Source organism: Anarrhichthys ocellatus, unplaced genomic scaffold (genome assembly GCF_004355925.1).
Source record: "Anarrhichthys ocellatus isolate YVR2014 unplaced genomic scaffold, GSC_Weel_1.0 scaffold29, whole genome shotgun sequence".
Lineage (NCBI taxonomy): Eukaryota > Metazoa > Chordata > Actinopteri > Perciformes > Anarhichadidae > Anarrhichthys > Anarrhichthys ocellatus.
In genome coordinates this window covers 3,842,116-3,857,783 of record NW_022280059.1, presented here as the reverse complement: position 1 = coordinate 3,857,783, position 15,668 = coordinate 3,842,116, and the positions used below count along the sequence as shown (strand labels likewise).

Genomic DNA, 15,668 nt, shown 5'->3' with positions numbered 1-15,668 from the left:
CCATTTTGCCATTTTTGCATGCCCTGTAACCACTTTGAGCCAGTACTGGAATGTGAAAGCACTAGCTGTCCTTCAGCGAGAACACAGGGTTCCCCCCCCCCCCTTCTCGCAGTCCAGCTAGGGGCTCCACTCTTCGCAATTAGAGAATGTTTGCTGCTGGCTGTGCTTACTCAGTGACTGTGTGGGCGATTCTGGATGTTCCAGGGCTAGTGGTGCAGGCATGGGGCTCTTTCTCACCACACATGTGGCTGCAATTAAGAGAAGGAAAGGGCCTTGTTCCAGAGGGCCATTGTTACTGCCTGCACTCTCAGAGATCCCACAGAGCAGATGCTACTCAAATTGGACTCATTTTCAGTGCTTGAAGGAGGAAAGGAAAGAAGGAGGATTTCTCCCAGCAGCTATGCTACGTCCCCTCTTCATGTGGTGAATAATGACAAAGAATATATTTTTGTCTGTCCATTTTTCAGCCCACTGACATAAGCTTGATTGTACACTGCGGGGATTTATCTGCCTTTGAGTCCCTTTTTTCATATGAACTTTCTAATTTTCATTTTCATTACACCAAGTCACAGTGGGGTTACATAATTATACTGGTTTTCAAAGCATTTTACACATTTCAGGGTTTGTACAGACATTACAGTATGACAAAACAATGACTTGACCAGCCCCTACAAAAAGGAATTAAAAGTTTTTCAGGTGGGTTTCAAACTTCTACAAGAATTTTAATACAGCATATTCTTCATTATTCTAAAGAGCTAATATACACATATATGTGTGTGGCACATAGCTTAGTATATTACATGCTTGGCCAAAAGTTTTGAGAATGAAACAAATATAAATTTTCGCAAAGTCTGCTGCCTCAGTTTTTATAATGGAAATTTGCATATACTCAAGAATGTTATGAAGAGTGATCAGATGAATTGCTAGTAAGATTGCATTTAAATCAACCATTTGTCGGATCATCAAGAACTTCAAGGAGAGAGGTTAAATTGTTGTGAAGAAGGCTTCAGGGCGCCCAACAAGTCCAGCAAGCGCCAGGACCGTATCCTAAAGTTGATTCAGCTGTGGGATCGGGGCACCACCAGTGCAGAGCTTTCTTAGGAATGGCAGCAGGCAGATGTGAGTGCATCTTCACGCACAGTGAGGCGAAGACTTTTGGAGGATGGCCTGGTGTCAAGAAGGGCAGCAAAGAAGCCACGTCTCTCCAGGAAAAACATCAGGGACAGACTGATATTCTGCAAAAGGTACAGCGATTGGACTGCTGCTGCAGTAAAGTCATTTTACTGGTGTAAAGTCATTTTCTCTGATTTTCTCTGACTTCTCGTCAACACTGCAAATATTGACTCTTTGAATAAACTTAATGTAATTGTCAATAAAAGCATTTGACACTTATGAAATGCTTGTACTTATACTTCAGTATACATCAGTATATATCAGACAGAAATATATAAAAACACTGAAGCAGCAAACTTTGAAAACCAATACTTGTCATTCTCAAAACTTTTGGCCACGGGTGTACATACAAGAGTGGCTCTTCACATTAGTGATAATAGCCGAGTGTGTAGTGCCATAATGGAACATTCACTTTTCAGTGAAGCTAGAGGTAACCCAGTACACTTAAAAGTCCATTAGTCCCTGAAGAAAGACATTATCTGTGGCCATGAAACGCCATCTACATTTTGTCTCCAATAAAAACAGTTACTGAGAAGTAAACAAAATACCTGTAAGAAAAAACTGGTGGCTTGTGAAATTTTCCTCAGCATCACTTCAGATTTCTTTCCCAAGATATCTAAAGAACATGCGGGAAAGTATGACCAAGTAAATCTGTTTAATAAATTAAACTTAAGGTGTGTTTAACTCTTACACACTTAACTTCACTTTTGCCTTTATATGTATTGATTATTTGTTGTCAACTTTACATGATGTTTTCCTTCTTTTATAGTTTCCTCCGGATTTTCAGATGTGTCCAAAAAGCAACAATGTAAAATTTAAATTCCAACTAAATCAAAAGAAGAAAACAACAACGGCAACAAAAACCTGTATATGGTAGCTGATGTCAATTTCAAACTGAAGATAGATGTACACAGAGATATCTGAGACTGAGCTCAGGTAAATATCCACTACACTTGCTTCCAACAGACCCACCATCAAATGTTGTGTGTTTACTGGAATGGACATTAAAATGTGCTTTCATTGGTGCTCACTCCAGTAATTGCATCCTTGGTAATTATCCTTCATTCTCTCAAGCTAATGAATGTTTTAATGCTCACATTAGAGCATTCATTTAGCACATAACAGCATTTTGATTACTACAAGCCAATTAACATCAATTTTGCTTTGTGACCTTTATGATCCAAGCTGAATGCCTCAATTAAATGTCATGAATGATGAACCGTAAACTTCTGAGAGATTGAATTGAGATGAGCAACACATGCTGTACAATTTGCCACAGCATGGATGTATATGTTGAATATGTCTCCATATCTCTGCTACAAACACATATTGTAGTTGACATGCAACCTGCAGTAACTTCCCATTAATATCATAATTCTTATTCACCGTGTCTGACAAAAGATTCTGCTTTCATCCTGCATGCCTCCAGTAATAATGTTACCATTCTCTACACTACTTTTTTTTGTTCCCCTTTTCTAACAAAAGCTAAAATGGAAGTAAATCATAATGAAGACAGCAAAGGACAGCTCTGCTCTCATTTGTCCTGCTCAGTAACAATAATTCATAACCACACCAACATATAAAAGGGATAATTCTACAAAAGACATATGGCCCAAATCGATTTCTTCATCGTGGCAGCTCACCACAGAGCCACTTCCTTCAACAGTCCCTGCTAATTGGTCTAATAGATGAATCATGTCCTGGTCTGGCTATTAAGGGGATCTATCTCTGTTGTCTCATGTTTGTGGTGGTAGTCCGATGGATGCATGCTGGTGTTTGCCATAGTGTAGTCTGATGTCTCTAAGGTGGCAACAATCAACCAAGACTCAGATATACATAATGGTTGTCGAAGAGCGTGCCAAGAAGCCAGCTGGCATGGTATAAGAGGAGGGCTGTGTTCAGCTTCAGACAAATGTGCAGAGACAGTCCAACCCATATGGATCGGCTTTGGGAATCCAGCAAGGTTAACACTCTCTTGGAGCTCCACAAGGTTTGACTGATCCTCTTATGGGAGAGGATGAGATGGAGGTCCTTCTTATCATTTACACTCTAACCAAAGATATGTAAAGCTATTGAGCTGCCACCCACTCCTTCCTTCCCACCTGCAAACACACCTCTTTTCCTAATTCCACATCTGTGTCGAGACGTAACATTGCTGTGTAGACAAATTGTAAATCACAGCTTGTAGGATGCACTGCTGGGATTAAGTTCTACCTACATACCTACCTGAGGACTCCCAATGGATACTTAAACTAATAGTGCACCTTTTACATTGCTCTATTAATTAAATTGCAAAGATGCATCTGAAGAAGGTTAATTGGAGTAATCTTTAAAGTCATTAATGGAGACTCTCCTTGCCAGAAAAATTATGGCACCAGTTGATCACATAACCCATGTTGAGTGCATATAAAATGCCTGACTTTGACACCAGATACCGCATTTCATATTCATTCCAAATATAACAATATCCGACCAATATCTTTTCCACTTAGGCCACTTAAATTACAGACAGTTGCAGTACATTGCATTACTGACACTTGTGTTTGAATAATGTTTGATGCAAAGGATACACATGCTATCTTTTCTTACTCTTAAACTGTAGACTAGAGTAGACTTAAGGAGAAAATGGATGTCTGTGTTTTTCCTGAATTTTAAAGACACTGAATACCTTGTCTGTAATAGCCACTCTTTGGGGCTTTTTTTTTCATATTCTCATTTGTCAGACCTGAATTAAAATGGAACAAATTATAGTCAGGGCAAAGATCAGATTTTGTCTTACTTTACCCAGCAGTTGTCAAACCCAATTGATATAATAAGGAACCTCAGCTTCGTTACAGATGTTTCCCTTTACTCCACTATAGCTGCTGAAAGAGATTTGAAAGGTCATTTTAATACTCTTTTCCCTACACAATCTCCAACACATCCAGACAAATGCCCTTATCTTTCGTACAGAGCTTGAGGGAAAGAGCAAGAGGAGATTTCAAAAATGGCTCACAGAGCGTTTTGTCTAATTTAAGACAGAACAGCAGATGTATTTTTTATCATCATTACTTGTATGTGTTGAGCATCCGCAATCACACACACAATCTGTAAAAGCAGAGTTTCTTTTGGATTCCACACACACAATGACAAACTACCTTTGTGAGGAGAGAGTGGGGAAAACTTGCAAGTGCATCAAACGCTAACATATGGCCATGCTGTCATGGACACCCAAGGGGATTGTTGTAAGCAGAGAGGTAGACAACAGAGGCAATGGACAGAGATAACAAGTGCAGGGAAAATGAAAGATTAATCTAAAGAGCAGGAAAAAAATAAATAAATCAAAAATCAAAACACTGTCAACACGAAAATGCAACATAGCTATATTAATCTAATCTACTGAATGACAGCAGTCTATGAACAGCTATTCAACACCCTGCCTCAAGCTCAGCCAGTCTCCAATTGTTTGACTGAAATGTAGCATAAGGTTGAATCTAACATTTTTCATTGGCTCCTACAAGAAGGCACAACAAATGGGAGAAGGACAGTTGCAGCCCTCTGCCAAGCAATTAACTGGTGATTTGGCACAGTAGAGATTTCTTCCCAGGTGTCCCACCCTCTTCCTCACATGAAGCCCGTGTTGTTCCACGCCTCCCGTTTCTCCTGATGGCCTCACAGGCATCATATTAGTTGTGCCAATAAAGCTTTTCATTTGGCTGTTTAAAAGGAGATGGAGAGGAAGTGTTCCATACTTAGCCCTGGCAACCTCTGCTGAGGGGACTACATTAATTTTGTCATCCGAATGGCTCAGGAAAAGGATTCTGTCATGCAATATAAATGGCTGCCCAAGAAGGGCAAAGTGGCTCATACATATTGTGCTCTTAAAGCTCCCCTTACATGCTTATAACAGGAGCCTTCTGGATTTTCATGTGGATACAGATTTCTATTCACAGGAGATGAAACATGTGAACAAAACACACTTAACTGGCTTCATTTAGACCAAATGAAATAACCAAAAGATACGATTTGAATCATTCATCATGTGTTACATCTCTTCAAAGTACAGAGAAGTGAAGGTTTTTGAGATTTTTTCTGATAGAATTTGGGGATTTCAAAAGTGCAATAATGAAATATTGCAGAGAATACAGAAAAAATAACAAAAGAGAATGGTTTTGGTTCAATGACTTTTGCTTGAATTCAAATCTCTGGGCACATTAACACCATTCACACAAGAGTATATATTTAAGATTTAGTTAACTTTTGTTTAATTGTATTTGGAAGTAATTTCATCTAATAAAACACCTTAGACCTCATTACTAAATCCAATCACTTGCGAGGGAGAAAGTATTTCTTCAAACCAGACTGTGACTCTCATTCTGTTGGTTATTCAAAGGGAAAGTTAATCTCCAATCACTGAACCAATGATATTGTATTAGTGACTACAGCATAAATGGAATGGGTAATATGCTGTGAGAAACACTAAAAGATGGACAGTCCAACTCTTACAAGACCAGTCCACTGTTATACTCCCTTTCACCCCAATTCCAATTTATCGACTCCAGACTTTTGTCACCTTTAAATTGGATTTGGCTGTTGAGAGCACATTATAATTCATCCTGGCTTGGGCCTTGTTTCACAAGGTTGCAACAGTGCACTCTTTTCAGTGACATCAAAACAGCTATAAACAAATGTAGGGCAGCTAAAATGCTAATTAAGCCCAATCATCTCACAATCCACAGGCGTTACTGTGTTGTAAACAACACTGTCAGTGTTGCGTGATTACAAAAGTTCAATTCAAAAACAGTCTATTTCCGTTTAGTTTGTGCCCTGGGACCTCAATGGAGAAATAAATTCATTGAAAGTCTGTTTCTACATTACATGCATTTCCCTGTTATCCTGTCTTTTACTGTATTCTAAAATGATGTGGTCTCAGGCAGACGGTGCCAATTTTGCACATTACAAATAAAAAAAAAATGAATGAAGACAGCTCCTGTAGTAATGTGATCTGGCTATGACATCTTTATCATATCTCATCATTTTATCATTACAGCCATTATCCTCTGGGAATATTACTCACCTTTCTTGTCCCCAAAGAATAGGGTCTGTTGTGCAGGGTTTGACCACTGGAGGGAAGTATTATCATTGTAATCCACACGGCAGGTCATGTTGGCTCTGCCCCCCTCCACCACCGTCACATTCTGAGTTATGGGGAACTGACCTTGGCTACCTGTGGGATTATGAGACAGAGTTTGAGGTCATGGCCGTGGCATAAATAGATTGCTGTTTTGGACTGGTTCTTACGGTCTTTTCATTGAATCACATTAATGTACCATTCAGACTTGACACCTTTCAAAGTTAATGTTCTGTCATCATATCGCCCAATTACATTAATGTCTTCATTACAGCACAGTAAAACAAAGATAGCGTAATGAAAGCCTCATTGACATGGACTTCAGCCTTCGACAGCTGTTGGTGCTAGAAAACAGTGTTGTTTTTTTTACGGTGGAGACAATGGTAGGTTTTAGTCTCCCAGAGCTCCTTCCTCGCTGCCTTATTGCAGGGCCCTAATTGGTAGCATGGCCTAATTAGAGGTAGTCATGTTCTGCTGTAGAGTCGAGAGCTGCAGCTGGGTGGTAAATTGACACATAATCCTAGACACTGTGGACCTTCGATCCGAGCGACTGGCTTGCCCTGAAACAGCCAGTTTCAGGGCAAGCACAGTGTGCAGAAGACATCCAAATGAGGCCTAATCACCCAGCCTTGCTGGATTTTACCTTCTTATTTCACATTTGTACTTGTCGTCTCAGCAAAGTCACCTAATTACATTGCAGAAGCATTTCTATCACGCCTGTATTTTATTGAACTCTGCCAAGCTTCAGAAACAGATGTTTAAAACCAATACTCTTTTGCAGGGAATTGTGAGAAGACGAAGTGTAAGCTAATATGAGCCTGGCCAGACCAGCCCCTTTACGGATGACAACAGTAAACAACAACTGTGTTAGAGCCCTTGAGTTCATGCTTGAAGCTAAAAGTGCTGTATTTGCCTGGGAGCATTTTGCTGTCTACAAGCTAATCTGTGTGCATGTTCTCTCTTGATTCCTGCTTTGCTTTCCTTTTGTCATGTGCCTGAATATGAAGGTGACATTGTCTCTGCCTCTCCAAGGTACAGTTCACTCCAGGGACATTTCAACTAAGGGAACAGCTGTCTGCCTCATTAGTCCAGCTCAAATGGGGGAGAAGGTCTGTGGACCTTCCTTGACCTCAATTGTCCTGATGGACACCATTGTAAGCTAGAGGTGAAGGTGAGGCTGACAATAAATAGTGATGGGAATAGGACTCAATATCACATCAACAGACACACCACCATTTCATCATGTCATCATTACAATAATTCAAATGCAGTTGGCTGGATGTCAGTCGGTAGTCCAGCAAAATAAGCTATGCATGTCATATTAAAAAGGGAAATTGATGCGGATGCATTGAGTACCATGTGGAGGTGTTGTCAGTTCCTGCATATCTTTCAACTTTTTGTGTCATATCATCTACCCCACCATCACCAGTATCTTTGCTGCCTGTCTCTAGTGTTTACTGCTCACTATTCACAACAATGATATGAAGAAAGTAAAATCCAAACATAATTCTCAATCCCTCAAATTCTGGTTGGTGCAAAAACGTATTGCGGAAATTGCTTTAAATTATACCTGCAAGATCAATAAAAGCTGTTCACATAATCAGTGGCAAGTGTTTTAATAGAAGTGGCAGTGCAGGTTATTGTGCACTCCAGCTAACTGGGTTTCACAAATGCATTCATGAAATTCCAGTCTTGACATTCTGTTGCAGTCTAGAGTATGGCAAATGCAGTCCCTTCTGTGGAAACATAATCCCCCGCGCCATACTGAATTTTTCATTTTTCTTGAGATGGTGATTGGAGGGCGGTCGGCCTTCCTTCTACAGTATAGCGCCAAACAACAGTCACTGAACCACAAACTGATTCACGGGTGCTACACTGTGCTGTGTGACCCTCTACACACTGATTCACTTTAAAGACGCACATGTCCTAGTGTGTGTGACAAGGAAGGCTACAAAATCTACAAAACAAAACGTGTGACATCAGAATAAATACAACAGATCAACACATGGCCTTAGCAGTAAGTAACCAACAAATACTGTAGGTATGGAAAGATACAATAAAAGCTTCTAGGTAAAAGTGTAGATTATGTTGGACTATGGCTGTGTTTTTCTATAAAAGCCAACTCAGTGAAATGGAACAAACTGTTCTGAGAGGAGTGATGGAGGTATGAAGGTTGTCTGCTTTATTGATGATCCAAGACGACTCAGTGAAGTGCAGTGATGAAATGAGGAATAAACCTGCACTTTTGCAATATGCCTTTGGGTAGGATATACCATCTCTTAAACACAAAGCATATCAGTTCTACAGGCTAAATGACTTTAATACCGGGCATTGCTGTATCATTTTTCAAGCACTTAGATATAGGCCTACATCTAAATGAGAGGGGCTACTTATTTTCAGTCAAAGTCAGTTGCACTGCAGTTTGACAGTTTTCCCACACAGGAGGCAGTATGGGACCTGAATAGGTGAGGGGAGGATTGAGTAACCTGAGATATCTTGATGAAAGCAGCAGGCACCCTCTGAAACACGAGTGCTTCATTTTGTAAATCAGGTCGTTGAGGGGGTGAGAAAAAGTCTCTCTCTCTCTCTCTCTCTCTCTCTCTCTCAAATTTAGCCATTGTACCAATTTGCAGCACAAACACTCACTTGCTTATAGCTGTTGTTATTGTTCTTTACCATGAGAGGTGCCAGATCCGCGCGAATGTGTGAACACAGGCAGTCATAAACCGAGAGGTCCCCATAAAGAAGGACCCTGTTATGGGACACAAGCCCTTTTTAGCGTTCATGCTGGCAACTCTTCTCCTTTAATCCATGAATATCATGAAGTGCTATAGTAAAAGAAAAATCCAATATGTGATAAATCACACAGTGTTTCTCTCTCACTATTTCCAATTCAGCTTTGCTTCAGCTTTCCAGAAAGGGAGGTTAAGATTAAAAACATGAAAAGATGAAACCTGAACTGAAAACTGATTTTTACACTAACACTGAACTGAATCAATTAAAATCCAAGCTTTTTATTGTTTTGTTTTGTGCCTTTGTGCTTTTAATCAAAAATATTTCCTACATCAGCCTGCTTATGGGTCTAAAGCTTAAAGCTATAATTGGTCCCTTGGCAGTGCTTTTCTCCTTTCACAGTGTTTTTTTTATGACGGCCACATGGATCTGAGAGCTGCTGTTTTTATATTTATTTTTTTTACTGCTGAAGCAAAGAGCCCACTCCAATGAAAGCTGAAACTGGCAATATCACCCTGAGCTGGGAGATTACGGTCCACATTCAGGTGGGCCACCAGCACACTGATCATCAGTCACAATGTCAGCACACATGAGATTAGTCAAGTTGTTTGCTGTGCTTTGCACAGTCAGAATGCTGCTGACGCCTCTCTCCGCGGTGACATTAACTCTCATACAGAATCAAGTGACACTGCCTCATGACTCAAATATTTACTTGCACAGCTGAAATAATGTAGACATGTTAATGGCGAGCAGAGGACAGCACCTTCATTGTAAATACAAATATGTGATGATTAGATTTTAAAGGGGAACCACAGAAATACCTGCTAAAACACCGATGTAAATGTCTGCTCTTCATCGCTATACATTTTAGCGTGGGATGAGCTCTGTGCAGCAAGTGTCGAGTATAAATATGAATACTGAATAGAGATGTTCACAATGTCTGGCGGTTGAGTGTGCATTAACCATAAACTATTTCATTTCATCTCAACCAGCCCCTCTTCATGCCGTTATCAGAATGCAGCTCAGACCGTAGCCTGATGGAATCTGAGCCTGACAATATTAGAAGCCAAGAATATGATACTTTAGGTTATTGATTTTGCGAGTCTTATGGGCTGGTTGGGCATCTAGAAAATGAGAATATGAGGGAGATAGAAATCTTTATGATTATACTTAAAGGGAGGATTAAGAGAGATAGCTGATGCATGTAAATGGAGTGCTTTATCATTATTGATGATGTGAACATTTTTTTGGTTCTGTTTTGATAGGATTCTGATGGAAAATCACAGCATTCAGGGAAACCAGGTCTGAAAACCGGATCATATGAGATCCGTGTTGCATGTATAATTTCACGACTCATCTAATGATCACTGATCCAGGTCATGAGGTGAAAAATACGAATAACATCTCTGTTGAGGAGAACAGAGAGTTAGTGGAGGAAGAATGAGCCATACCACCCCAAAAGCCTTTCTCAGTTTCAGCTGACTACACCAAATAATGGAAAGCAGTGCCTTGATGAATGGCTGGAGAGCAGTCAAGCACACCACTGCAGAATAAACTGTAAACGGCAGGCAGGATAAAAAGAAAACAAATAACTCAGAAAATAGTTCATGAAATAGGCGATGCCTCCATTCATTACAAAATGCTAACAATTATACATTTTCATATGAAATTAATTCCAGACAGTTTATCAAACCACAAGTTCACCTCTAGTGCTCAATTCTATGAGGGCTTTTTTTTAGCTGATAGAGATGTTAGAGGGGATGAGCTCCCTTCTGCATGCTAATAAGTCATGGCAACTTCATACATTGCATGTCAATGACAAAATGCCATATATACGATTCACTTATGTATCCACACTGAAAACTGAATGTCTGACATTGATTTGGTGGACCTGCAATGTAAAGACTGCCTATACTTCTAAGTCTAGGCCACACCTATGAAAACAATTTCAAGAAGAGCATTTTAATCATGCCACTAAAACTAAATGGTAAGATAAAAAAATGAATGGATGAAAGTCTTACATTCTTGTTTCATGGAAATAGTTGACACATTTAAACGCATACTTTCTTTTTATTGTCTGAGAAATTCTCTTGCAAAGAAAGCAATAATCTCTGATTTACATACACATAAAATTACTTTAATCAACACAATTTTTCATCTTTTGGAGGGAGATTAAAATTGACCTTGAATCTCAGACAGTCAGTATGTCATTTATGGAAATAATGATATATTTGACAAACTAGCTGTCTATAATGAATGCTAAATTAAAAATAATTAAAAAAACAAAACAAACCCAATTGTTTTTTTTACAAATAAATTCATTCTCATTATTTTGTACACAGTAAATGCCGTGAAGCGGAAAAGAGAGAAGTTTGGAAATAAAATAAAATATCTTGTATTATTACTTACAAGGTATTTAAATGAACAATATACTCTTGAGAACATAGCAATTAATCACTGCAATTGCTGTGACTTGACAAAATTGTAATTAATTGGCTAACTCTAAACTGCGTGGCCTATTTGCCAGCATGTTGGGAGAAAGGGAAGTTGAACATCCGCAGTGTATAAATATTCCATTTAATTAAAACTTGAAGCCTCTTGTGGTGTGCATTCCTTGGTGGAGAGCACAAGAAATAATAGAGATTGCCATCTCCCAAGTGAGACAAATACAGACAGCTCTGAGTTCCAACTCAGTGTGAAGTTTTGTAAAAGCGTGGCTTACATTTTGTTCTCAACATGCTGTTGGATTCCCTGTGTTACTCCTCTTTTACTTGTGTTGGAATAACTTATCCTCACTTGCCTCAGTCACTTTCTAACACCACAAGAAGTAAAAGACACTTTCACATATGACTCATCCACGAGTTCAGCAGACATAATTCTTCAGAGGTCACATAGATTGTAACACCAACTCCTTTCTCTGTTGTAAATAACTCCAGGACTAATGGTTGTGTACCATATTTAGAAAATCCAGTACAGCCTGCTCTGAAGAAACCGATCCAACCTTACTTACAAAACTAAAGACCTACAGTATACCCATTGCTAAGATTTGTGCTCTTCAATAAACTTATTTCTGAAAGCACTGAAAACATCTTGTTCAAATGTATAAATCCTTTTGAATGAGAGCAGATACAGGTGAAAGGTGGGCTTTTCTGGGAATACTGCAAATAGTTGTGAGACAGAAATATTTGAGTGACCTGGATTCCTTCACTTCTTTAATTGCATATGGTACACCAAAGCTGAATTCTGGGACCAGTTCTATTGTCATTTCATCATGTGTTACAATCATACAGATGGATCTTTTTGGTGCTACTACTAGGCAGCTACTGTATGTCTGTTAAACCACATTGGCTGTTTTACACGCTCTGTTCAGTTTGTGTCCTGGACTACAGATCTCAGAATATTGAGACAAACTCTGAAAAAACGGAATGCTTTTTCAAAACAGGTTATGACCTTCAACATTTCTAATTTTGGTCCAGTGAATTCTTTCTCCAACGAGGGAACCCTGCCAAAATGAAATTGCTCTACTAATGCCGAGAGTCATACATTAATATATTTTACTGTTATATGTTCTTGTCTAATAACTGGCATGCCTTCTATCGATGGTCTAAGGATAGAGAATGTTGCATGCTGTACAGAAACCCTTTAAAGGAAAACTACATGAATAAAATGGAATTTTGGCCAGGACTAAGTGAAAGGGCCATATTGGTAACCATCTTTTTAAAAATGATGTCAATATTTGATTGATAACTTCTATGGTTAAGGCCTTTCCCTCAGCTATGTCTCTGACCTTTTGCCCCCTCATACATCAGAGTGCAGCTTTAACACCACAGGCAGGGCTCTTGGGAGTGGCTATGTCTGGCTTCAAGATGAAAGATGACTGGAATTCACTGACAGGACACCTAGGCAGTGAGATATCCTGCCAGACAAGCTCAGACTGCTAATTCAGCATCATCATTTAAAATCACCTCTTCAATTCCATCTGAACAAAAAGGCCTTTTCAAATTCACATTTTAATTATTTTAATTGTTTGTTTGGCAGGCACTTTTGACTTCTGTTAGCAGAAATATTGGTCATTGTATTAGCAGCAATACTACACTGTATAAAACACGGTAAAAGCAACAGTGTGAAGTAGAGTAGGTCTCCTGTAACGCCACTATGACAATAGCAGATTATGTCAACGGAAATGATTGTAGTTCAATTCATTAATTCCGTTTTTCTTTGGTAATTGCTTCTTAGTGTTTTCCAATAAGGTTATTGAAGAAGGACATGAGAGCGAGCAGAGGGCACTGTGAAAATGTAGACAAGTTCAAATCTGTGAAGCCAGTGTTTAATAAATGGCTCTGAGTTATGCTCAGTTGTCCACTTAAAAAACACCATAGCAGCACATTTCATGATGATTTAATCTGTTATATCCTCACATTGATGCAAACAACAGTATTCTGAAGTTATAATAAAATCCAGGTGAATCTGTTTCAGCCAAAAAGGCCTCTGTGATAAAATCATTTTTACTTTGCTAAATTGGGAGCTGTAACAGTGGAAAGGTGCTGGGTTTAACTGGCACGGGGTAAGGTGGTGAAACTACACAAAACATTGTTTTCACTTTGAAGAAAATCCATCTTTCCACAGTTTTATAAGTTTAACTTTCAGTTGAAACATATTTTAAATCTATTTAAAGGCAAATTCCCAAGACCATGAAAGGAAAATTGGCGGCTGTTTTTTTCTCACAGCACAATCCAAGACCATCTACTTAAAACACACCATTTCATTAGCTTTATTAATGTAATGAAATCACACCTCTTTGTACTGTAAACAGCATTGTTGAAAAACACATCTCCATTGTAATAGTGCCACAGTACTGGTTTTAGTTTCCCCCTGGACTGAACAGCTGATATTTCTGTCAGCCATCCAAACTGTGCAATTAGTGCAGCTCTAAAACTATTCATGTTTAAACGCAGTATGTTCTTGTAAATAAAATGTTTCTGTTCGGTTATGAAATCAGATAGGACTGATGATGTGGCACCACTTCAATAAGCCTTTGTAAGGTATGCACTGCATGTAAACGCATGTTAGTTACTGAAGGTGGTTAGCATTCCAGAAGTTTGGTATTTTATTTTCAGCTTATTGTCTGAAATAAATACAACCAACTCTTCCAAGGATTCTGTTGCCATTATACACCATTAGCCCAAAATGAGGTTAAGATGTATCACTTGTTATGAACATGTTATGTCAAGTATAGGTCTACTTTGCTCTACAGCACTCCTTTGTTGCTTTCAACTTAACAATTACTCACTGACATGGAATTTAAAAAATGAACAAATCCTCGGCAGATCCCCTGAGCAGTACACTTTGATTCAGCATCATTAATAGGGCACTGTGAGACGCGCATGTTACCACCAACAGTGCTAGTCTCAGTTTGTTACTGTATTTTAAAGACTGTTAATATGACTGTCAGCTTTTGTGTGACTTGCTGTGACTTGTGTGATCCTTCTCTTACAGAGAGGCACACCCTGAATAGAGAGACCTGAGTGATTCATAGGAGGTGAGGATCATTTGTACATTAAACTAGTGAAAACTTTCAGAAAGACCCATAATCAGGCCCGAGAGTGTTGGTCTTGGGCTGTCCAGATAATGACTGACTGTCATGATTCTACACAGTGGTATTAATATTATTGCTTAGTGCCATTTATCCGGTCTTCCTGCCAACACTAACAACAGTGCTACCTCAAAGGGAGTGAAGAGTTTTAGATTAATGCTGACCCTTCAGTGGAGGACTGCTGAAAATGAATACACACAACTCATCCATTCTGAAACAATTAAACCAGTTCACATAATGGCTCTCGAAATCTACTCAACAAAGCCATTTCTACTCTACTAATACATCTCTCTCTCTGTAGATAAAGAGGTCTTAATGTCTAATTCGTATCATACTTTAATGTGTGATTTAATATAGTACGTGTATATTTGACAACATGTCAAAACAGGAAGAGCTTCTGTTATACATATATAACTTATCTGCTGTTTAGACATTTTTCAGCACATTAATACTCCACACTGTTTGTTACTGGATTGTGCTAACGCGCTCTTTCAAACATATGTAAACAACATGTTCCCTTCACTATAGTCCAAATAAGACTACTTCTGAAAATGTAGTCTAGATGTTGCCAGTATACAGAAGACTAATGCATGCAAACCCCTTATGTGGTTTCTGTCTGTCGCAATTTTAAATAGTCATGAGATTGCAAAAGCTTTGTTAGTAGCTGGTACTAATTGCTTATTTATTTGGGGCATATGATGTAATATGTAAAGTTTGTATGAGTAGGGCAAGAGAGGAAGTCATGTGAAAATGGCAAAATATTGGTTAAGCAAAACAAGAAAGGAGGATCTGATCAATGCAAAACTCTAGATTTCAACTAAAACATAAAAAGCTTGATACAGTATAGGCCTGAACTACAGTACAGCCATGAATACAGTCATATTATAAGGTAGAATATACAGAGATGTTGCAAACAGTGTGATGAATCTGACCACACAGGCATTTATATAATATCTGAATATAATATGCTCCCTGACACATTCATTACCTTAAACTGTAAGTGTTGATTAAGGAAATGCTTTGAAAGTGAATGGTTATGAAAGTAGGTAAGAAAGGCTG

The 15,668-nt window shown here is 38.8% G+C and overlaps 1 protein-coding gene across 3 annotated transcripts in view; it reads right to left on the bottom strand.

The window, feature by feature from the left end:
- Positions 1–15,668, bottom strand: part of cadm2b (cell adhesion molecule 2b) — a 128,441-nt gene that overhangs the window by 21,473 nt on the left and 91,300 nt on the right. For all 3 annotated transcript variants that reach the window (XM_031863625.1, XM_031863627.1, XM_031863626.1), the window contains one exon: positions 6,230–6,379. In XM_031863625.1, the coding sequence (XP_031719485.1) occupies positions 6,230–6,379 (150 nt within the window). The remainder of the gene's footprint in view (positions 1–6,229; positions 6,380–15,668) is intronic.